Source organism: Pelodiscus sinensis, chromosome 2 (assembly GCF_052426305.1).
Source record: "Pelodiscus sinensis isolate ZL-2025 chromosome 2, ASM5242630v1, whole genome shotgun sequence".
NCBI classification, from domain to species: Eukaryota; Metazoa; Chordata; order Testudines; family Trionychidae; genus Pelodiscus; species Pelodiscus sinensis.
Window position 1 is genome coordinate 255,563,409 of NC_143053.1, and position 21,989 is coordinate 255,585,397.

General features: G+C 56.5%; 1 protein-coding gene across 2 annotated transcripts; it reads left to right on the forward strand.

Annotated features, from left to right (window-relative positions):
- Positions 1–1,670: 1,670 nt before the first annotated feature.
- On the forward strand, positions 1,671–17,919 carry C2H1orf35 (chromosome 2 C1orf35 homolog). Of its 2 annotated transcripts, none has more exons than XM_075922958.2 (9): positions 1,671–1,815; positions 4,800–4,962; positions 6,951–7,101; positions 7,774–7,819; positions 10,170–10,252; positions 13,425–13,497; positions 14,825–14,904; positions 15,558–15,701; positions 16,830–17,919. In XM_075922958.2, exons 2-9 carry the CDS (start codon positions 4,869–4,871, stop codon positions 17,149–17,151), a joined length of 993 nt encoding a protein of 330 aa, XP_075779073.2. In that variant the 5' UTR covers positions 1,671–1,815; positions 4,800–4,868; the 3' UTR covers positions 17,152–17,919. The 2 variants fall into 2 exon arrangements, with proteins under 2 accessions (XP_075779073.2, XP_075779074.2); XM_075922959.2 differs by lacking the exon at positions 1,671–1,815 and adding an exon at positions 2,919–3,356.
- The last annotated feature ends 4,070 nt before the right edge of the window (positions 17,920–21,989 follow it).

The following is a 21,989-nucleotide window of genomic DNA, read 5'->3' on the forward strand; positions in this document are numbered from 1 at the left end:
CCCCCCCCCCCCGCATCCCCCTTCTGTTCTGAAATGTGATTTGTCCTTTTCATATTTGTTCACTTTTTTTAATTGTATCCTTTGGTATATATGGTTGTGACTATTTTCTTCCACTATTTGATCTGAGGAAGTGGGTCTGGCCCATGAAAGCTCATCATCTAATAAACCATCTTGTTAGTCTTTAAAGTGCTACATTGTCCTGCATTTTGCTTCAGCTACCCCAGACTAACACGGCTACATTTCTATCACTATGGTGCTAAATGATATGCATGTGGTATGTGCCTGTGGATGCATGAAGGCCATCAGTGCACTAAGCCAAAGATCTAATTATCTCAGTCAAGAAACAGACCTTACATTCCTTCAGGATGGCATTTAATGTAAATAGGCTGCAAACTCTGAGATAAAGGGGCTATTTTAAGACCAGCCAAGATACCCAAGCTGGGTCACTTTGACATGTAACCCTTTGGCTTCCTTGTAACTTTCATGAGTGATTTTTAAATGTGTGTGTGTGCTTGTTGCCTCAGTTTCCTTCTCAGTAAAATGGAAACTGAGTTACTGACCTCCTGTGCGAAGGGCTTTGAGAGCTATGGATGGCAAGTGCTCTATAAAACAACATTTTTATTAACCACCAATCTCAAAATGTTTTACAAACCCTAAGACATGAAGTCTTATAACAGCCCTCCCCTGCCCATCTCTATGTGTGTGTCTCTTTTTCACATACACACCCCTTGGCTATGTCTACATAGGCATGATTTTGCACCAGAGATATGCAAATGAGGCTAAGCATGGAATATCTCCGGGCCTCATTTGCATATCTAATGAGCCACCATTTTTGTGGAAGAGGCTCTTGAGCCAGAAGGAGCTGTCTACACTGCCCCTTCTTGCGCAAGAAAAACCCTCTTGCGCAATGCCGCTACGCTGATTATTTTCAGGAATAACGGCATCGCGCAAGAGGGTTTTTCTTGTGCAAGAAGGGGCAGTGTAGACGCTCCTTCTGGTGCAAGAGCCTCTTCTGCAAAAATGGCGGCTCATTAGATATGTAAATGAGGCTCGGCAATATTCCACGCTTAGCCTCATTTGCATATCTCTGACGCAAGATCATGCCAGTGTAGACGTCGCCCTTGGCTACGTCTACATTGATATGATTTTGCGCAAGAACTCTTTTGCGGAAGAGTTCTTGTGCAAAAACTCTTCCAGAAGAGAGCATCTACACTGGCATGTGCCTTTGCGCAAGAGATGTGCTTTTGCACAAGAGCATCCGTGCCAGTGTAGACGCTCTCTTGCGCAAGAAAGCTCCGATGGCCATTTTAACCATCGGGCTTTCTTGCGCAAGAAATTCATGTTGCCTGTCTACACTGGCCTCTTGCGCAAGAACAGTTGCACAAAAGGGCTTATTCCTGAGAGGGAGCATCATAGTCCTTGTGCAAGAAGCCCTGAGTTCACGCATTAGACCGTCAGTGTTCTCGGCCAGGACTCCCCGCCAGTGTCGACAGGCAGCAAGCTTTGGCACGAAAGCGGCTGCTTTGGCACAAAATCATGCCAATGTAGACACAGCCCAGGTGTCTCTCACACAGTGTGTTGCAGGCACTGGTACAGACACAGAAGCCCTCTCTCTCTCTCTCACACACACACACACACACACACAGTTGCTGCTGCGTGTACGTCTGCGCGTCCCCTCCCCTCCCCGCGCGGCGCCACTTGGTACAGCCCATGCTCCCCCGGCTGCCCCTCGCGGTGGCGGCTCCCGCGCACGGGGCTGACGCTGCCGGAAGCGGCTGGGCAGGGGGCTGCTCGGGGAGAGCCCGCGCGCCGCAGGTATCCCGGCGGGGGGAGCGCGCGCAGCCGGCAGGGACAGTGCGCGTGCACGGGGGGGGGGGGCGCAGGGACAGTGCGCGTGCAGCCGAGGGGGGGGCGCAGGGACAGGGGGGGGGGGGGGGCGCAGGGACAGTGCGCGTGCAGCCGGGGGGGGGGGGGGCGCAGGGACAGTGCGCGTGCAGCCGGGGGGGGGCGCAGGGACAGTGCGCGTGCAGCCGGGGGGGGGGCGCAGGGACAGTGCGCGTGCAGCCGGGGGGGGGGGGGGGCGCAGGGACAGTGCGCGTGCAGCCGAGGGGGGCGCAGGGACAGTGCGCGTGCAGCCGGGGGGGGGGGCGCAGGGACAGTGCGCGCAGCCGGGGCGTGGGGTGGGAGGGGGGGGGGGCGCAGGGACAGTGCGCGTGCAGCCGAGGGGGGGGCGCAGGGACAGTGCGCGTGCAGCCGAGGGGGGGGCGCAGGGACAGTGCGCGTGCAGCCGAGGGGGGGGCGCAGGGACAGTGCGCGTGCAGCCGGGGGGGGGGCAGGGACAGTGCGCGCAGCGGGGGGGGGCGCAGGGACAGTGCGCGTGCAGCCGGGGGGGGGCGCAGGGACAGTGCGCGTGCAGCCGGGGGGGGGGCAGGGACAGTGCGCGCAGCCGGGGGGGGGGGGCGCAGGGACAGTGCGCGTGCAGCCGGGGGGGGGGGGGGGGGGGGGCGCAGGGACAGTGCGCGTGCAGCCGGGGGGGGGGCGCAGGGACAGTGCGCGTGCAGCCGGGGGGGGCGCAGGGACAGTGCGCGTGCAGCCGGGGGGGGGGGGCGCAGGGACAGTGCGCGTGCAGCCGGGGGGGGGGCGCAGGGACAGTGCGCGTGCAGCCGGGGGGGGGGGGCGCAGGGACAGTGCGCGTGCAGCCGGGGGGGGGGGGGCGCAGGGACAGTGCGCGCAGCCGGGGGGGGCGCAGGGACAGTGCGTGGACAGTGAGGGGGGCGCAGGGACAGTGCGTGGACAGTGAGGGGGGCGCAGGGACAGTGCGCGCAGCCGGGGGGGGGCAGGGACAGTGCGCGCAGACGGGGCGTGGGGTGGGAGGGCAGGGACAGTGTGCACAGCGATGGGGTGGGGGCAGAGACAGCGTGCGCGGCCGGGGTCAGGGACAGTGTGTATGTCGGGCCCGAAAGCCACAGGCCTACCCTATGTATCCCGTGTGAAATGGAAACTGCTCCAGGCCAGGGGGTCCCTAGCAACCCTCCCCCCACTTCCAGCCCCCATGGGAGGGGAGGGGAGCCTGCCTTAGAGCCAGGCAGCTGTGGGCCTGGCACCATTGACTCGCTTCCTCTCCGCCTGCTGGCACTGGACTCGTGTGCGGCGCCAGCCCTGCGGAAAGGCCCACGAGAGGGGAGATGTGGGTTACTGTCACTGGAGGAACGCCGAGAGCTAGGAAATGCAAAGGAAGGAATGATTTAGAGCCAGGCTTCTGCACACCTTTCCCTGGGCATGTTGATTGGGAGAGAGGCTTCTGGGCTGGTCACTGCATGAAGAGAGAGAGAAAACCTAGAGGATCTCCCCAGTCAGTGAGTTTTGTTCCTTATGACTGTGGGGAAAGCAGGTTGTGTTGCTCCCATCTCTCGTGAGGTCTTTGCTGAGGGGAACTCCTGTTTCCAGGAGTCTGCAAAGCATCTTGTGTGTGGTCATGGTGCAGTATAAAAATACCCATATTTGTACATGCTAAAATGGGGGTTAATTACGTCCCACAGTTCAGGGCACAAGCTGATTGCCATGAGGGTCAGGAAGAGCGTCTCTTCTCCTTACACAGCTGCGAAAAATCTGTCAAGGGCGCTGTGGGTGTTTTGCCTCCCTCTAGAGCAGTGGTTCCCAACCTTTTCCAGATGGGGACCCATTTTGACAATTCAGGAAGACTTGGTGACCCAGGGCAATTCAAAAAATGTGTGAATAGCTCCTTAAGAGCCACCTGGGGAGACACCTGGCCACCCTTGTGAAATGTAATGGTGACCCATATGTTGGGAAATCCTGCTCTAGAGCCCTGTGAGGCCTATGTCAGGATGCTGCCTCCACAGAACCGAGGGTCTGCCCAGGTGCACAGCTCCTGCATTCTGCTAGATGTGACCTGCTTCCTCTCATGCTCCTCCTGCTTCTGGATAGCTTGCAAAGGGCATAGATGGCTGAAGGAAGTTTTTCTTCACTCAGCGCACAGTCAACCTGTAGAACTCCTTGCCACAGGATGTTGTGAAGATTAGGACTTTAACAGGGTTAAAAAAAGAGCTAGATAGATTCATGGAGGTTAGGTCCATCAATGGCGATGAGCCAGGATGGGTAGGAATGATGTCCCTAGCCGCTGTCTGGAAATGGGTGACAGGAGAGGGATTAACATGAGGATTACTTGTTGTGTTCCCTCCCTCTGGGGCACCTGGCATTGGCCACTGTCGGCAGACAGGACACTGGGCTAAGTGGACCTTTGGTCTGACCCAGTCTGGCCGCTCTGATGTAAGGAGTCTGCCCTGGGGCACCTACTCTGAGAGACAGCCTTGCTCTTCTGTACGGCTGGGACAAGGCCACCTAGCACTCTGCGTGGCCAGTGAGATGGGTTCAGCTTTCTGCCAGTGTAAACCCAGGGGCTGAGGAAGGTCATGATGACAGAAAACAGCTTTAGCCTCTCCAACCCTGGGCCAATAAGTGGGGGTGCCCACGGGAGGTGCTCTCATTTTATCCCCGTGGAACCCCAGCCAGCCAGAAGCTGCCACCTCCAGCTCTCTCGGGGGGAATCCCCACAGAGGTATTGGTCGGAGTGGGCCGGCACAGGAAGGTGCCATTCACAGCACCCCGGGTCAGCTGCAGGAATTCATGCCGATTCTAGCAGTCAACGTCCCTCTCTTAGCGACTTTGAACATTTTCCCCCTCCATCACGATGCAGGCCTGTTGTAAGCCAGTTGGCTGTGGGGTGTGATCTGTAACCTTTGGGATGATCTTGTTGTATGTTCTATTTCTTGACGACTCAGGGCAGAGAGCTGAGCATCCCGTGGTGATCGATTTCGTTTCCAACGCAGCCGACTGTTTCTTCCCGCACCATGTTTGGCTCATCCAGGGGAGGAGTGAGGGGGGGGCAGGACCAGTTCAACTGGGAGGATGTGAAAACCGATAAACAGAGGGAGAATTACCTGGGTAAGAGTTGCTCTTGTCATTGCAGAAAGTGTCTTGTGTGAAATCCGCCCTTGCAAATGGTACCTGATAGGCAGCCTGAAGGCTGATGTTCTTCGTATACTGGTAGGACACACACAGCATGGGCTCAAGAGAGCATTTGGTCTCCATAGTGTATTTGGCTCTTTGCTGGAGGACCAGCTGTGACAGTTGTTCCCTGTCATGTCCACGTGACAACTAGGAACTGGACACGGGAATATCGGTGTTAATATTATTCATGTGGCAATGGTGTTGCTGTTTGTGTCCTATGCTGTGTCGTGCTGGTCTTCATAGATTTGTGTTTCATAGATTTTTTTTTAAGGCCAGAGGGGATCATTCTGACAATCAAACCTGGCCTCCTATTGTAACCTCACCAACTCATTCCTGCGGGAAACCCAATTATTTGGTTTGGAATTAAAGCAGCTCTTTTTGGAAAGACAGCCAATCTCCTTTTCAAGAAACTGCTTGATGGAGAAGTTACCACTTCCCTTAGCAAGCAACTAAGATGGCTGAATTTCAGTGCTGGGCAAAGTGGACTCCATTCAGACTAGGGGTGTTCAGGACTGGTCAACTATCTGATAAGCAAATGCTTATCAGATAGTCGAGGAGATGACTAGTCAATTCGCCCCCCCCCCCCCATTGCTGCCTCTGTCAGATAGAGGCAGCAAAGGTGGGGGGCGGGGGAAGGGGATACTTCAAAGTGGCAGTGCCCTACAGCTGAGCCAGGGGTCAGCTGTGCAGTGCTCAGGGTCATCTGGGGACGGCATTTCCGCGGAACCCAGCTGACTCTGGTTTTGGGGGAAATGCCGTGCTGGAGCCCACGATCAGCTGAGGAGTCCCCAGCTGACTCTGGTTCTGCGTGGCATTTCAAATCAGCAGCACTGCATGGAGCCTGGGGGACTCAGTCAGCTCTGAGTCCCCCACTGACCCCGGGCTCCTTGCTGCGCTGCCGCTTTGAAATGCACAAGAGCCCCCGCTGCGGACTCTTGTATGTTTCAAAGCTGGCACGCTCCGGAGTAGCCCGGAGTAGCCCGGAGTCAGCGGAACTTCTAGCTGGGCCTGGGCTGCACGTGGAGTTCCGCATTCCTCCTTTGAAATGTACAAGAGTACCAGCTAGGGCTCTTGTACTTTTGAAAGGCCCTTCCCCCTTCCGCATTCCTCCTATCGACTACTAGTCCAATAGTCTATGGAAATTCCATTGGCTACTTGACAAGTAAAATAACCAATAGTTAGCATCCCTAATTCAGACAGTCAGTGTTGTTGCTAAAGCACTTTGGAAGTTGTGGTGGCATAAAGCTTCTATATGAATAAAAAACTCCGAAGGTCCTGTTTGCCCTGCAGGTTCGTTCAATAATACTCTTGTTAGCGTTGGTTTGCCCTTGGGTCTGGCCAGCCTCCTTCCCCCAGTTCTTCACAGTGCTGTTTGCCTGCCACCCTCCACCCCAAATGTGGCTGCATTTCAGTGCAGCGGTGTTACAAAGCCCTTTGGGATCTGTAAGGATGAAAAGTGCTACAGTAATGTAAAAAAGACATGATAGTTAGCTGTTAGTGGACGCTGAATGGCCAGGGCAGCCTGGCCTAGCTCTGTCTTTTTCCCTCAGAATAAAAGATCAGCCTCTAAATCAGTCAACGTACAAGTGCCTTTGACTTATTCCATCAACCTTGTCAAGTCAAGACTTAGCTATTGCGTAGCACTTTTCACCTGCAGATCTCACAGCACTTTACAAAGACGTTCAGGATCGGTATTCCCATTTTACAGATGGGAAAACTGAGGCATTGGATAATGAAGTGCCTTGTCCACAGTCCCCTTGCAGATCAGTGGAAGACCTGGGTTTCCCGACTCCCTGTGCTGTGCCATGTGCATCAGCCCTGCATGATCTATCATTAGTTCTGTTGCATTGTTTTAGAAGTGGCTTTTCATACTCGTCTAACACTCCAGGTCACTTCATAGCTTGTCTTGTGCTAAATGGCAGGGAACTCCCTGATGGCTCCGGTGGGCAGGTGGCAGAAGGGCAAAGACCTCACCTGGTACGCGAAAGGGAAGAAAGGTGATGCGCCAATCTCCCGAGAAGCCGAGCTGGCTGCAGTCCGGCTGGCCGAGCAGGAGGCCATGATGGCGGCTCTGTAAGTCCATGGCGAATGAGTCCAATCGGTGACCTCCCCTGTGACATATTGAGAACTGCAGCTTAAAAAGCATGTTGGAGTTTAGCTCATCTGCTGTGAAATCTATAGTTGCTGCTGGGCAAGGCACCTCTGCCTGCTCTCCCACCGTTTCTCTGTTGTGGCTACCTAGTGTGTAAGTTCTTCCATCTCTGTGTGTGTGTGTGTGTGTGTGTGTGTGTACATCCCTCCCACCGTTTCTCTGTTGTGGCTACCTAGTGTGTAAGTTCTTCCATCTGTGTATGTGTGTGTACGACCCCGAACACAACAAGGCCATGACCTTGATTAGGGCTTCTGGGCACTGTCTTAATATAAGTCACTCATCCCCTCCAGTGTTGTGGGACTCTTGGCAACCTGCTATGTCTGATATTTCTGGGTGCCCGTCGCTGCAGTGCCTGAGAACCACATACAAATGCTCCAGCAGGTTCAGCTGGATAATCTTCCCAACTTCTTGGGCGAGCCCCTGGCAGTCTTGGGGTAAAAACAACTCTGCTGTTGTGACCTGCTGATCTTCCAATGGTTCAACCCAGGGAGAAGCAGCCGTGGCATCTCGCTTCTTCTCCCAGCCCCTCTCCCCCAACAGGTGATGCCACCGTCACTTGCGCTGGTCACCCATCTAGATTTTGTGTCTCGCAGGGGCTACAAGAATGTGAAGAAACAGCCCACAGGCCTGAGCAAAGAGGTAAGGGAGGCACCCAAGTGTGAGATGGGGCCTTGTGGGAGATGGAGGGGAGGGAGCAGGAAGTGATGCTCCACCTAGTGCGAAAGCAGCCTGCGGCCCTGCTGTTTGGGTTTGGCTGATGGCCTTTCATGCTTTCTTATTTGGGATCCTTATTTTGGAGCTCTGAGAGAGTTCCCTGGGTCCATAAATCATTTCTGCTTCTGCTTTCAAAGTGAAACGTCCGTGCTGTGGGGAAAAAACCCACAGCCCAAAACAGATCACTCTGGCTACCATCATGCTTCCCTGCCCAACCTAAAGGCTTGTCCACATAAGGACAGTCTGGTACACTTAATCCTGATTAACTCCCTCGAGGGACACTCCGAAGAAAAGTGCTTTCCACCAAACAGACACGCATTATTCCAAAATAAGAGCATCCACACTGGGAGCTCATCAGGAATAGCGATTGAATTCACACCTTGTTTTAATCCAAATTAAATCCTCTGCCGTAGGAAAGCCCTAAATCTGGCACGGCTTAAATAGTCAGCGTCTCATGAACGTCCGTGATACAGCCATGTTTGTACCAGGCGACGGTTGGGATTCAAAACGGCTTCCGTTGGGATAGCTGGTTTTGGAGGCAGTTGCTGCTTAGATCGGGTCAGAACCAGGCCCAGCGGGGAGGGCTAGCTCAGTGGTTTGAGCATTGGCCTGCTAAACCCAGGGTTGTGAGTTCAATCCTTGAGGAGGCCATTTAGGGATTTGGGGCAAAAATTCATCAGGGATGGTACTTGGTCCTGCTGAGAAGGCAGGGGACTGGACTCAATGACCTTTCAAGGTCCCTTCCAGTTCTAGGAGATAGGCAATCTCCATTATATTTAAAGATGGTAACCAGAATGAGGCAATTTTTTTAAAGTTCAGGATCTTGGGGTCTGGGAGAGCTAAAATCAAACGCCGTACATGCTGGTGGGAAGCGATTATTTGTAGCTCGGTTGGTTTTGCCAGTGAGATGGTTTTGCCAGCCACCCCCTCCGTCTGGTGGCACTGAAGACACACTGCTTTGGGACGTGCTACCTTTCAGTCTCTGCCTTTATGAAACTGCAGTGATGAGTAGGATGTTGTAAGGAGATGGGAGTGAAGGATCCATGGGAAATGTATTAAACAGAGTTGACCTCCCCGTGTCCTGCCCGTGGATTGCTCTGGTATTACAGTGCTCCGTGGCCATGCATTCAGGGCCTAATTTATATAACAGTGTCTAGTACAGCAATGGGCAACCAACATTAATGAGCGGGCTACGTGAGTGGCCCTCCTTCATCTCAGTGGGCTGCATGCGACCCGTATACCCCCTCTCGGCATCCTCCCCCACGTGCCTCCAACACACGGTGGCACTGGAGTCCCATGCTTACCTGCTCCTCCCTTTCCCTCCAAGCACGTTGAGTGCCACGAGTCCACAAATTCACGCTCCGTCCCCGCACTGTCGCTGCTCCTCCCAAAGCTTGACCAGCCCCCAACAGCGGATTGGCAGCGTTCCAGCAGGGACAGTGCGCGAATCCGGCAATTCGTGACACTCTGACGGTGCCGGGAGAGCTTACGTCTGAACTGACAAGGCAGGCAGTGGATAGGAGAGGCATAGACGGGCCTGGCGTGTCAGTAGATACCAGGAATAGACCCCTGATATCCTGACACTCCCCTCCCCTTTTCCTCCTGGCCACGCTCACTCACCTGACCCCTCAGAGATTTGCCTGGCCTGCAGCCATTTTGTAGGCTTATCAGAGTACCAGGGCTACATGTTTCCCTTTGGATCCTAGGAGTTTCCCCTGCTCTTTGCCAACTGTGTATGGGGCACAGACAGCAGCCCTCGAACATAAGCACTCCCTGGGCTGAGTGACGATCAGCTGGTGCCCGACAGGAAAGGAAAGGGGAAGGGAGAAGCAGGGGACTCCTGAAAATACCCTGGGAAGCTGCATTTCCATGTGTCTAGATAGGTCAATGCGGGTTGCCCCTTCTGAACGTAGCTGATCGAACCCCGCCTCTGGAGCCAAACATCCCACAGGCGGAATAGGGGTATATTCCTGTGCTCTGTCTTCAGTGAGACTGTTTGGTCTGCCCACCGTTACGCTGGGGCCTGTCTTTGCAAAGTGCATTGAGATCTGTGAAAAGAGGTGGTGAGAGTTGGGCTTTGTGGTCTAGTCGACTGAGAACTTGTTCCTGTTTCTATTAGTCTGGGGACAGGTGGGTCACCGGGGCTCTCTCAAGGCGGGCTCCTGGACTGTGGAAACCACAGCATTGGAGAAATCGGTGTCACTGGCTCTTGTAATGCTCGGGTGTGGTTAATTGTGCAGCTCCATGGATTGACTTCTGAACTATTCCTCCCTAGGATCTGGCTGAGGTCTGTAAACGGGACGCAGCGGAGCGCGACGAGAAGGCTATGGATCGTGTCTTGGGGTTGGGGAGTTCCAGGTATGGGGGGGCAGGGGGCTATTTTCTACTAGAACTCCAGGGCTTTTCTCTGCTCTTTAGATCCCAAAACCACAGTTGATTTGGAAAAGCAGATAAACGGGGAGGTGGCCAAATTTGCAGATGATACAAACATTTAAGAATTAACAAAGAGATCTCACAATATTAGGTGACTGGGCCACAAAATGAAATTGTGTTGATTAAGTAATGAACACGGGGAAAATAATCTCAACTAGCCTACACAATGATGAGGTCTAAATTAACACTCAAGAGAGATCTTGACATTAAGAACATAATGGGGCCATACTGGGTCAGACCAAATGGCCACACTGGGTCAGACCAAAGGTCCATCCAGCCCAGTACCCTGTCTGCCGACAGTGGCCAATGCCAGATGCCCCAGAGGGAGGGAACACAACAGGTAATCCTCACAAGATCCTGTCACCCATTTCCAGACAAACAGAGGCTAGGGACACCATTCTTACCCATCATAGCTAATAGCCATTGATGCACCTAACCTCCATAAATCTATCTAGCTCTTTTGTGAACCCTGTTAAAGTCCTAGCCTTCACCTCATCCTCTGGCAAGGAGTTCCACAGGTTGACCATGTGCTGAGTGGAAAACAAATTTCCTTTTGTTTGTTTTAAACCTGCTGCCTATTAATTTCATTTGGTGACCCCTAGTTCTTATATTGTGAGAATAAGTAAATAATTTTTCCTTATTCACTTTTTCCTCACCAGTTCTCTGAAAACATCCATTCAACACGCAACAGGAGTCAGAAAAGCAAACAAAGTTAGAAACCATTAGGAAAGGGACTGATAACACAAAAAATACCATGTGGTCTCTATATAAATCCATGGTATGCCCACACCTTGAATACTGTGGGCTGGGCTGGTCACCTCATCGGCAAGTGATGCTAGAATTTAAAATAGGACAGAGAAAGTCAAGACAAACGATTAGGAGCAGGGGATACCTTGCATATGGGGAGAGATGAAAATGACTGGGACTGTTTGGCTTGCATAAGATATGGCCAAGGGGAGATATGAGAGGTCAATAAAATCATGAGTGGCATGAAGAAAATGAAATGGCTCACTCAGTAGTTGTTCTGGCACCAGCCCGTCAGAAGACGGGTTACTGGGCTAGATGGACCTAGGGATGTAACAGTGCAGTCGATTAACTGATCAGCAAAAGCTCATTGGTTAATGCTATAGACTCCACGCATTCTCCTCCCCCCCCCACCCCTGCCAGTACATTTATTAGCAGGCTGTCCAGCAGCCCGGCTCAGTCCCACCTTGCGCCGGATTCGGGACCTACCCCTGCTACAGCTCTGCATTTAAAGTGCAGGAGCTGGGCAGGCAGGCAGCCCGGCTTGGCTCGCGCCGAATCCGGGAGCTGCCACTAGGTTTTTAAACTGGCTCCCCTTGTGGACGAGCTCCTGCCTGACACCCTGCGCTGCTGCCTCTGATACAGAGGCAGCAGCGCAGGGTGGCAGGAGGTTCCTCGGGAATGAGGCCGAAGCTCACGGGCTGCTGGCCCACCCCTGGGGATTGTAGAATAGTCGACTGATAAGAATTCATGAGGTTAATCGACTATTCAATTAACCGATATTTTACATCCCTAGAAGGTCCATTGGTCTGACCCAATATGGCCGTCCTTATGTTCCACAGTGCCGATCTGCCCCCATCCATTGGCGTCTCCCCCCGTGTCCCTGCTGCTTCCGTGTTCTGCTGGCCATCAGGGAAAGGGAGTTAGTGGTGAGTTGGGGTTAGCTGAAGGTGTTTTCAGACCCCTCCTGCCCGGCTCTGTGTTTGTTGCACCGAACCACGCTGCCTCTCCTGTGCAAAATACCCTCTTGTTATGCAACTACAGGTACAGACCATGAACTGCCCTATTGGGCCACTGGGACTAATCTTGCAACTATCCCCACACCGTAGTGTATTAACCAAAGTCCACCAGTGAGCAGCTCCCTTGTGGGGCAGCAGGATGGGTCCTCTGAGCAACTGGGAGGAGCATTTTTACTAGCCTCAGAGGGGCGGCCATGTTAGTCTGTAACTGCAAAACCAACGAGGAGTCCTGTGGCACCTTAGAGTGCGTCTGCACAGCAAAGTTATTTTGGAATAAGGGCTGTTATTCCGACATAACAATACGAGCGTCTACACGGCAGTTCTGTTATTTCAAAATAATTTTGCGTGTGGGCGTGTGTAGATGCTCCACTGCTGCTATCCAGGGCCATTCTTACTTATTCCTGCTGGGGCTCTAAATCAAGAGAGCGCGTCTAGACTGCAGAGAAGCCTCACAATTAGTCCAAGGCAGGTTTCCCTAATGTACATGTGCTGTTTCGAAATAAGCTATTTCAGAATAACTATCTCTTGGTCTTAACTGTTGCTGTGATCTAGGTGCCACTGCATGGGACAATGAACCACACTAAGGCTGTGTCTACACTCGCGGCTTCTTGCGTGAGTAATATGCAAATGAGGCTAAGCGTAGAACATCACCGAGCCTCATTTGTATACCTAATGAGCCACCATTTTTTTCAGAAGAGGCTCTTGCGCCAGAAGGAGCTGTCTACACTGCCCCTTCTTGCGCAAGAAAAACCCTCTTGTGCAATGCCGTTCTTCCTGAAAAGTAATGGGTGTAACAGCATTGCGCAAGAGGGTTTTTCTTGCGCAAGAAAGAACGTCTACACTGCCCCTTCTTGCACAAGAAAAACCGTGTAGACGTTCTTTCTTGCGCAAGAGCCTCTTCTGAAAAAAATGGTGGCTCATTAGGTATGCAAATGAGGCTCGGCGATGTTCCATGCTTAGCCTCATTTGCATATTACTCGTGCAAGAAGCCGCGAGTGTAGACATAGCCTAAGTGTGTGTGAATTATACGATGCTACGTCCTGGTCTAGCGCATTCATCAGAGAGTTTTCAAAGGCCTTTCCAGACACCAATGAACTCACATGCCATCAGAGGAAACTGAGGCAGCACAGACATTACTCTCCCAAGATTGCGCCACTATTCAGAAGCTGAGCGGGAACAGAGCTCAGGAATTCCTGACTCCCAGTCTCCTGCTCTAACCAGTACGTACTGCTCCCAAAGCCTCATCAGCTGGTGCCTCTCAGTGACTAGGGAGAATCATGCAGTGTGTGTGTGTGTGTGTGTGTATATATCTCTACTTTATTTCTCCCACCCAGTGGCGGTGCTGGCAGAATGATGCTCTCCAAAGAAGACAAAGAGGCTGCCAAATTGGGGCTTTCAGTTTTTACGGTAAGTTTCCAGGCTGGGCTTGGTGCTGTTCTCGGGGCTGGGGATGTAAACGGTGAGTCGGTGAGCATCACTGTACTTGCTCCAGCCACGCTGGGCAGCCGTCCTGCATTGCGGGCATGGGTGCTCCAGCCCAGCTGGGCCCACTGGGCTGCATCGTGGCTGGAGCAGCCCCCCCGCTTAGAGTGCGATGTGCGGGGGGTGTCATCCCAGCCAGGCATGGCCGGAGCAGCCCTTCCTCCCCCCCCCCCCACCTGTGGTGCAGTGGGCCCAACTGGAGCAGCACCACGCCGCGGGTGAGGGGCAGGTTACACAGAACGTTTAACATTCTGTGTAACCGGTTAACTTTGTACCTGGGATTTTACATCCCTCCTAAGTGCTTTGCAGAGCATGGGAGAGGCTTGGTCCCTGCCGTGTCTACAGAGGCATTGGCCCTATTTTACAGGGGGGGAAACAGAGAGACTAAGTGACTTGCCCAAAATCTCCCAGGAAGTCGATGGCAGAGCCCAGCCCCAGTTCTCGAGTCCCTCGTCAAGGCTTTCTCCAGCCATTCAGATGGATGTTGAATTTTGTCACTGACATCATGGGATGAGGGAAATTGTATTGTTTGGGTACCAGAAATGGGTCTGAATCGGCTCTCTTGGCCCCCAACCTCCTTGAAGTCTGGGAGCATTTTGGACTAACTCGCAGGCAGCACCTGTCCTTGTACCAGGCCCAGTCCCTGGACACACACACGTCCGCCAGCCCGCAGGCTTGGAGCCAGCCCAGTGCTGTGGCACATGCCGGCGTGGGAGCTGAGAAGGGGGAGTTTCAAGACCCTCACTGCGAGCACTGGTGGGGATTGGGAGATTGCCTCTGGGTAGCGAGGGACGAGAGATGAAGGGTTTGAACCGAGGGGCGGGGCAAAGAGAGACTGAGGTCATGACAGGGAAGAGCTTGAAGGCGAAAGAGGGTCATGGTGGGGTGCAGAGCGAGGGTTTCTAGAGCACGGGTCTATGATGGCGCCACTTTGCACCAGCCATAGCCCCAGAACGGCCGTGGCTTTCCGCCGCTGGGAGGGTGTGATCTGACAGGCAGGGTGTCATCTTGTGTCCAGAGGAACCCCTGGAACGTTGGACAGTGCCACAGGGCAGGGAACTGGCATTAAATGAGAAGAAGATGCTCCACACTACCAGCCCCGTGCCGCTGCCCCCTGTCCCCTCTCCATGACGTTGCCACCTTGTTTGGTCCTGCTGTTGCTCCATCACGGCTCCAAATGGGAGGTGGGGTGGTGTTAGCCCTTGGCTCTGCCTGATGGTCTCCTATCTCACTGTGTGTTTCCATCTTCTAGCATCAGCGCGTGGCAGACAGCCCGGAGGCCTCTGGCACAAAGAGAAAACCGGGCACGGACGAGAAGGCGGAGGAGGAGCGGTAAGAAGAGCCCACTGATGCCCCCCGCAGGCCTAGAGCTGCACTGGGCTCCTGGGAGACCCTGGTTACCTGCTTCTGGGTGTCTCTCATAATGGGGGGGATTCCCCTCTGGCCGCCTCGGCCCCTGCTTGGATTGCACGGCGCTCCCTGCCAGCACAGTCTTTTGCCTGGGGGTGTGCAAACGTGGAGCTAGCAGCTGGGATTCGGGAGTGGAGTTGTAAAGACGAGGCCAGCCCAGTCTCTCTCAACCTGTGGGCCGCGTCTGCCGCTCTCTGTTACATGGGCTGTGTCCACGCAGTATCTAGCCTGCCTGTATGGCCCTAAGGCATTCAAAAGGGGCACAGCTGTGTGCTGCTGGGGCCACATGCAACCTGAGACTCGCTGGGCTAACCAATTGGGTGGAAGAAACCCGACATCGGGAGTGAAGCGACCAATCACACAGCTAGATTGTTGGGTAGTCCCAGCCGCTTGCGAGCCGCTGAGGGCTTAGTCTGAGCTTGCAAAGCTTGCGTGGGGTGAGCCATAGCAGTGAGCCCCAAAGGGCAGGTGCTGGGCTGAGACCTGTCGCCTGGCCCTGGGACAGCAGATGCAGCTGTGCCTGAAAAAACACGCCGGTGCCATTTGCACCTCTCCCTGTTTTGGTCCCCGTCCAGGCCCGAGAGCAGCAAGAAATCCAAAAAGGAGAAGAAGAAGAAAAAGAAGAAAAAACACAAGAAAGAGAAGGAAAAGGAGAAACATCACAAGAAGGAAGCAGCCGCCGCCACGTCCCCCTCCTCCTCTCCAGATCATGAGGAAAGGTAATAGAGCTGCTGCTGGCGTTCTCTTCCCTGGCAGTGTCTGTAGACCCCAGTCAGGGATCGGGACCCTGTTGTGCAAGGCGCTGTACAAACACAAGGGCAGTCCGAGACTCCAAAGCCAGACGGGGCCATTAGCAGGGTTCCCTGTAAGGGGTGCGCACCAAGAGTTTCATTTCCGCCCACCCCCTCAGCAGAGCCTTGCAGCTACGGCCCCAGCTACTCCGGGGGCGAGGCCGCGGCTGCATGGCAGGTGACTGCCCACCCCAGGACCAGCTGGGCAGCCACCACTCGGCCTGCGTGGCAGCTGCCGGAGCTGAAGCCTGGGCCGCGGTACTAAAAATAGCACCGTGGCCTGGTTCCGGTCCTGGCACACGGGGCAGACACCCGCCATGCAGCGCAGCCCCTAGGAGCAGCTGGGGTTGGGACCGTGGTACTAAAAATAGCACCGTGGTCCCAGTTTGAGTCCCGGCACATGGGCAGCCGCCCGCCATACAGCCCTGCCCAGCAGGTGCAAGTGTCAGGAAGGCAGAAGGTGAGGGAAGGGGCAGGGAGAGAACTAAGGGGAAGGGGGGTGAGAAGAGGAAGGGGCTTGTGCTGAAGAGAGTGGGGGGGCAGGACAGGAGAAGAAAGGGGAAGGCACTGAGGGGCAGGTTGGAGGAGAGAAATGCCAAAGGGGCCAAGAGGAGACAATGAGGGGAAAGGGCAGGCGTGGGGAAGGGAGGGGAGGGAAGGTGTCAGTGGGGGTGGAAGAGGGGAGGGGACAGGGTATTGCTGGGAGAGGAGAGGGGAGGGACAATGGGGGCAAGAGGGAGGAGGAGGAGTGGGGGGCATGAAGAAGGCAGGGAATGGAGCAAGTCGTGTGAGGGCACAGAGGGGCGTGAGGAGAACTGGGGCAGAGGGTGGTGAGGGGGTGGGCATCAGGGAGGAAGAGGGCAAGGGAGGCAGGGGTTGGGAGGACAGGGGCAGTGAGGAAAGCGGGAGGGCACAGGGGTCTGGGAAGGTGCAGGTGATTGTGGGGATGAAGCAGACGGGCAGACCCGGGGAGGGGAGAGACGGGCACCCTATTCTGAGCCTCTCAGGGGGTCCCGGGGCAGCCCCACAGGCTCAGACCCGTCCTCTCTGTCGCAGGAGGAGGAGGAAAGCCCCGCCCCCCAAGGCCCATTCATCATCCTGCCAGCGGCTTGCAGGCGGCTGGCGTGACGGCCATTCATCACCGGGCCCAGAGGCCCAGGAGCGGCCCAGCAGGCGGCGGCACGACACGGACTCCTCCAGCAGCGAAGGCACGAGAGGGAGCCCCCCTCCCCGACCGCTCCCGGCCCGCAGGAGGGACAGGAGCGGCAGCAGGGACCGCCACGGCCGCCCCCCATCAACCAGGGGAAAGGGGAACGGCCAGGGGTCCCCCGCAGCCCGCCACGCCAGGCGGCGCCATGACACCAGTTCCGACGGCTGAGCCACTGGACGCATTGGGCCGCGTCACTGCAGGGTCTGGCCCCCTGGAGTTGTGGGGGTTCGCCCTGGCCCGGCCCAGGCGCCTCCTGCAGACGCGTTTACACCAGCGGAGGCGCTTTTAGGCCCACGGGACTGCGGCTGCACCCGTAAAACTTCCAAACATGGCCCAGGCCACTGCCCTCCCCTGATTCTGCCCCGCTGGGTCTTGTGCCCACGAAGGGTTTAAAGCCAGGTGGGTTGGTCCCGCCAGTGTGTCTGCATGGGGGTAGCGTTGCTTGGGAGCGATCCTCTTGCAGGATGGGGGCCTGTGTATGGGGGGACTTAGGACCGGACGTGGCTGGGAATCTCGGCAGAGCAGAAGAGGGGTCCTCTCTGGAGTTGCACCCTCGCCTGCAGTGAATTCCTGCCCCCCCCGCCCGGCGGGGCTAACACCTGAGAGCCAGCAAGGCTACAGCCGCTGGGACTTGACAACCGGCAGAAACAGACAAGGAAACTCGCCAGTTTCCCGCAGAGGCTGCTGGAACCAGCGGGCAGAGCAACCCTGCAATCCAGGCGGCTGGAGAGGAGGGTTCAGCTTTGGTCACCTACGCTCTGTTGCTGTTGTGCTGAGCGTGGCCAGGGCTGAAGGGGCTTGGAAGGATTTTTTTTTAAATCCGTCCCTTTAAATTCTCCTCCCCCCCCCCCCTTTTTTTTTAAGAAGCTCAGTCACTGAGGAAGTTTTGTAAACTCTTCCCTCCCCCCCCCCCGAATAAAAGAACCGTAAACTTGTCCTTGCACAGACATTTACTACCCATCCCCTCGCACCCCAGCGTCTCCGCGGGTGAAGGGGAACTAGACTCTGCTGGGCCGATCAGTGGGGTCAAACTCGCTGCTGGTTTCTATTAGCACAACGCCCCTGACTTCTGTAAAGCTGGGCGGGTTCACCCTAGCAGTGGGTTTTGCCCTGTGCTCTCCAGGGTCCCCCGGGTGTAGCAGGGCATCTCTGGCCCTAGGTAAGGGCAGTTGAGCCTGGCGCATCTCCCCAGAATGTGTTAGATGGTCACAGGGGCCGGCCCTATCCTCTGGTACTAAACCGGCTGGGAGATTTCAGGCCTGGGTGTGTTGTAAAACCATGAGTGCAGCCAGCCCGGGGGGGGGGGAGAGAGACACCCTGCAGGCTGTGGCACGCAGGTGGGGAAAACCTGCATGGCAGCTGCCTAGGTTCTGGCTGCAACTAGGTGGCGTCCAGCTCCAGCGTGCGGCTCTGGGGGGCTCTCCTGCTCGAGGGGTCAGCCTACGAATGGATCCGACGTGACGGCAGGGGCCGGGGAGCTGCTGGGTGCAAATCGAGCTCCACAAACCTGGCCGCTGGATGGCTGCTCCCCACGGAGGAACCGGCTGGCTAGATGGCTGTAATGTGCCTTGCTTTAGTCCCTCCGCTGGGAGCGGCTGCGTGGAGCTGGTTGGAGGACAGCTGTTCCCAGCTCTGGTTAATGACACCCAGCCCTGGTAACCGGCCCTGGCAGCTGCTGCCTTAATTGGAGCCCAAAGGAGACATGCTGAAGGTCACACGGCACCTCGGTGGCGGAGCTGGGAACCCGGCTTTGCTGGTTCCCAGCCCAGTGCCCTACCTGCGGGACCCTGGCTAGGCCCCACTCTCACAGCTTGTTAGCTATTTACCCCACGGGGTGGGAGCCGGCTGACGGCGCAGATGAAGGGCAGTGAGTGTGGTTTCACGAGCTGTATCTGGCGTGCTGTGGGCTGCAATGTAATTACTGTGACGCTGCTGCGGGCTGGGAGTGCCCAGTGGGAGAAGGGGAAACGAGGGAGGGTATTAAACTGAGCATTGGCTTCCCCTGACTGTTCAGGAGCCTGCTGGATTATCTCCCTGGCCCTAACGAGCCCTTCTTGCAGCCTCAGCCAGGGGCCACAGGGCACGTGGGTCACGGACTGTGAGCTGTTAGACTGAATGTGTGGATCTCATTCCCTCCCGGCCAGTGCCATCCAGTACCCAACAGCCACATGCCACAGCTACCGAGAGGCGGGATGGGCCCGTGGACGGTGCGGCGTGAGCCACAGAACAACAGGGCTCTGCTGCTTGTCGGCTGGGTGCCAGCCCAGAGCCTCAAAACTATGCAGGTGCCTAACTCCCCCTGCCACCCAGGGGAATTACGTACCTAAATCCCTTTGGGAATCTGGACCTTCATCTCTCCGGGCTCCCTCCTGCCCTTTGTGCATCGATGCCGACTGGAAGCTCGTTGGGACAGGGACTGTCCCCTAAACATACGTAGAGCGTCTAGTACGAGGGGGCCTGATCTCAGCTAAGTGCTCCTCTCCCCCGCCCTGACGCATCACTAAGGATAATGGTTAGAAGCTGGCCCCTTGTGCTCCATCCCCCCCGGGTGCCCTTCAGTGACCGTGTAAGTGATTCCCAGCCTGCGTGGCCCGGTTTGCCGTGCAGTGAACACCCGTGGTTCCTGGTTCCTGGCTGCCTGAGGGGCTTGCAGGGGCAGACACGGGCCTGGGTGTGAGCCCGGCTCGTTCTGGGCCCTCGGGAAGGTCCAGGCCGTGGCGGGAGGCCAGGGCGGGGGAGTGAGAGGTTTCTGCGCGGCTCTGGCTCAGCCAATGAGCTGCGTGGACACTGGGGAAGCCGTGGGGGATTGAGGCAGGGGCTGGCTAAGAGCTCTCGAGAAGACGCTGCACAATAGCCTCCCCCGGAGGGGGGCTGGGCTCCCCCGGCTGGGCTGCTTAGCACTAGTCAGGCCACGCCCCTCCTCTGTGGGCTCCTGGGGCAAGGACTACAGCCCCTCGCAACGCTCCTGACTCTAACTTGGGCCCTCTCCCAGCTCGGTGTGGGGCTGGCACCTTCCTTTTGGCCCGGAAGGGCACTGGAGGGAGGTTCAGTGTGTTAGTGGCCACTGTCCCGCTGGGTGACCTCAGGCAAGGCATAGGCCCACTCCGTGCCTCAGTTTCCTCATCTGTAAAATGGGGAGAATGGCCCTGGCCTCCTTGGTCAAGGCCATTGCGACCTACTGCTCTCCGAGCTGGTTGTGCTTATTACCTGTTAAGCCATGTTGCGGAGCGGCCAGGCAGGGCTGTCCTCTTCCCCCTGCTGTCCTCTCACGCCCACTGGTGGCCGCACAACCCCCCCAGGCCAGGCGCTCCAGGCAGCTGGCACCATAGCGGGCCCTCAGGCAGACACCTGCAGAGGCAGGCGCTAAGCGGTGGTGGTGCCCTGAGGGAAGAGAACTCAAGAACATTAAAAAAAAAACAACCTGTAAGAGCCCGCGAGGCTGCATTTCCCGCTGGGCGGGAGGGACAGCGCCACCCCTTTAAGCATTTAACCCTCCTTGCTCTCCTGTCCAGGCTGGGGGAAAGTGTGGGGGCTCCGTGGGGGCAGCTGGAGCAAATCTGGCTCCCCCCATCCCCACCCAGCCTGCCACTGTCTGCCCCTGGTTGCCGTAGGCGCGCAGTCCAGTGTGTGTGTGTGGGGGGGGGGGGGGGGTGCCAGGGCTGTTAGATGAGGGGAAGGCCGGTCGTAGAAGCTGACCCTGTTTCAGAGCGGTGGGGCGCGGGGTGGAGGGTTGCAGGGGGTGCACATGATCCCACTCTTGGCTGGGAAGGGGCAGGGGAGGAAAGGCCGGGCTGGGCCCCACCAGTTTGTCTGCAGCGTTTTCTGTCTGATGAACAAGTCTCCTCCCCGCAGGGAAGGAACCCGAAAGGCAGGAAGCTGGGAAGGGGAAGGGGAAGGGGAAGGGGAAGGGGGCCGGGCCTGACAGGAATTGGCCGCTCCCCGGCTTCATCGGAGGCCTCCGGAAAGGGCTGGGCGCAGAGGAGTCCAGGCCAAGGAGCCGGCAGGACAGGCTCAGTTCGCCCCGGGGAGCAAGCAGGACCGGGGCTGTCTCAGAACCTCCCTGGCCCTGCTCTGTGCAGAACGGTGCCGGGTGCCAGCCCGCCAGCTCCAGAGACGTCCGCGGCCCTGGTGCACGCCAGGCTGCTAATCGGCACCAGCCTGAACCCGCAGGGGCCGGCTGGCTATTCGGGCCCTGGCCTCCCGGCTGAGACGGCGAGCGAAGGCGCCTGCGAGAGCTGGCAGTGCCCGTGGGCCGGGCTGGGCAGGGTTTCCCAGGGGTTTGCTGGGCCTCCATTGGCAGCCTTGCTTCCCTCGCCACCGCCTCCGTCTTGCCTTCCACCTGCCTTGTCTGTTCGGACCGTTACAGGGCCTCTCTCACCGTGCCTGTAGGTGGCGCTGTCACACCTCTCAGGCCAGTGCTGGCTGCCTGGCCCCGCCCCTTCTGCCTGATGCCCCGCCCCTTCTGCCTGATGCCCCGCCCCATCCACCTGAGGCTCCACCCCTTCTGGGAGCAAGGAGCAGCCCCCTCTTGCCTGGAGTGGTCCATGCAGCCTGTCAGCTCCCTATGTCTGTAGTCACCTTTTCTGTGACCTGCCAAGCCCTTTTGTCTGAGCACTGGCAAGGGGCATCACCCTAGTTCATACACAAGCCTGTCCAGCAGCCACATTTGCTCACCTGGCGTGATAACCGTCTAATGTGTCACTCCTCTGCCACCCGCGGCGCTCACCGTGCTTCGCGAGGGACGGTCAGTATTATCGTCCCCAAAGTGGGGAACAGAGGCAGAGAAGCAGCTTGCCACCACGTAAAGAGAATAAAGGAGAAAGCAAACTCTCTGCTACCTGCCATAGCTCCTCCTGAAGAACTAATAGGTAACAACACTAACAGGCTGCATCTAGACTGGCAAGTTTTTCCGCAAAAGCAGAAGAAGCTAGATCAGGGCCGCTTTTGCGGAAAAACTTGCCAGCTGTCTACACTGGCCACTTGATTTTGCACAAAAGCACTGACGT

Bases quoted from the DNA above. Each gene is read 5' to 3' on its own strand.
- C2H1orf35 (XM_075922958.2), top strand. From the start codon at position 4,869: ATGTTTGGCTCATCCAGGGGAGGAGTGAGGGGGGGGCAGGACCAGTTC. The intron at 13,498-14,824 runs GTAAGTTTCCAG...TCCATCTTCTAG, and splicing joins TGGGGCTTTCAGTTTTTACG to CATCAGCGCGTGGCAGACAG. The intron at 15,702-16,829 runs GTAATAGAGCTG...TCTCTGTCGCAG, and splicing joins TCTCCAGATCATGAGGAAAG to GAGGAGGAGGAAAGCCCCGC.